The following is an 827-nucleotide window of genomic DNA, read 5'->3' as shown; positions in this document are numbered from 1 at the left end:
CGGGCCGGCCTCCCGCCGCGCGAGGACGGCGTCGGTCGCTGGCGCCAGGGGGTGTGGCTCCCGGAGGCCCCGCCCCCAGAACGCTGCTCCGATGGTGCTGACAGCGGCTGCTGAGGCGACGGCGGCGGCGGCGGCCCTTTTCGCACGGCGTGCCCGGCCTTCACTGCACGCTGGTCTGCAGCCCGTGGTGCGGCGGCGGCGTGTCAGCGCTCACGTTGCCCACCTGCGAGTAGACGTCGTCCGGCGTCTGCTGTTGGATCCCCGGAGGCGTCATGCGTTTCTCCTTTTGGCGCCGGTTGCAGAACCAGACCCGCACCACCTCCTTTTCGAGCTGCAGGCTGTCCGCCAGGTTGGTGATCTCCTGCGCGGAGGGCTTGGGGCACTTGAGGAAGTGGCTCTCGAGCGCGCCCTTGACGCTCACCTCGATGGAGGTCCGCTTCTTGCGCTTGCGGCCCTGAGCCGCGATCTTGTCGATGCTGGTGGGGCTGCCGGTGCTCGAGTCCGCCTCCTCCAGCCACTTGTTCAGCAGCGGCTTGAGCTTGCACATGTTCTTGAAGCTCAGCTGCAGGGCCTCGAAGCGGCAGATGGTGGTCTGCGAGAACACGTTCCCGTACAGCGTGCCCAGCGCCAGCCCCACGTCGGCCTGCGTGAAGCCCAGCTTGATGCGCCGCTGCTTGAACTGTTTGGCGAACTGCTCCAGGTCGTCCGACGTCGGAGTGTCCTCGTCCGAATGCGGGTCGTGGCTGTTGAGTCCCGGCCCTGCGCCGCCGCCGCCGTGGTGCGGAGGCCCCTGCGCGTGGTGCGGGTGCGGCGGGTGCGGGTGCGCG

General features: G+C 69.5%; 1 protein-coding gene across 1 annotated transcript in view; it reads right to left on the bottom strand.

The window, feature by feature from the left end:
- Window positions 1-160: 160 nt before the first annotated feature.
- Window positions 161-827, bottom strand: part of POU3F3 (POU class 3 homeobox 3) — a 3,727-nt gene continuing 3,060 nt past the window's right edge. The window contains exon 4 of the mRNA XM_004686018.1: window positions 161-826. Coding sequence (XP_004686075.1) covers window positions 161-826 — 666 coding nt within the window. The remainder of the gene's footprint in view (window position 827) is intronic.

This window comes from Condylura cristata, unplaced genomic scaffold, assembly GCF_000260355.1.
Source record: "Condylura cristata isolate star-nosed mole 26May11 unplaced genomic scaffold, ConCri1.0 scaffold00020, whole genome shotgun sequence".
Classification (NCBI taxonomy): Eukaryota; Metazoa; Chordata; class Mammalia; order Eulipotyphla; family Talpidae; genus Condylura; species Condylura cristata.
Note: the sequence above shows the minus strand (reverse complement) of the source record. Positions and strands in the feature narration are given on the sequence as shown.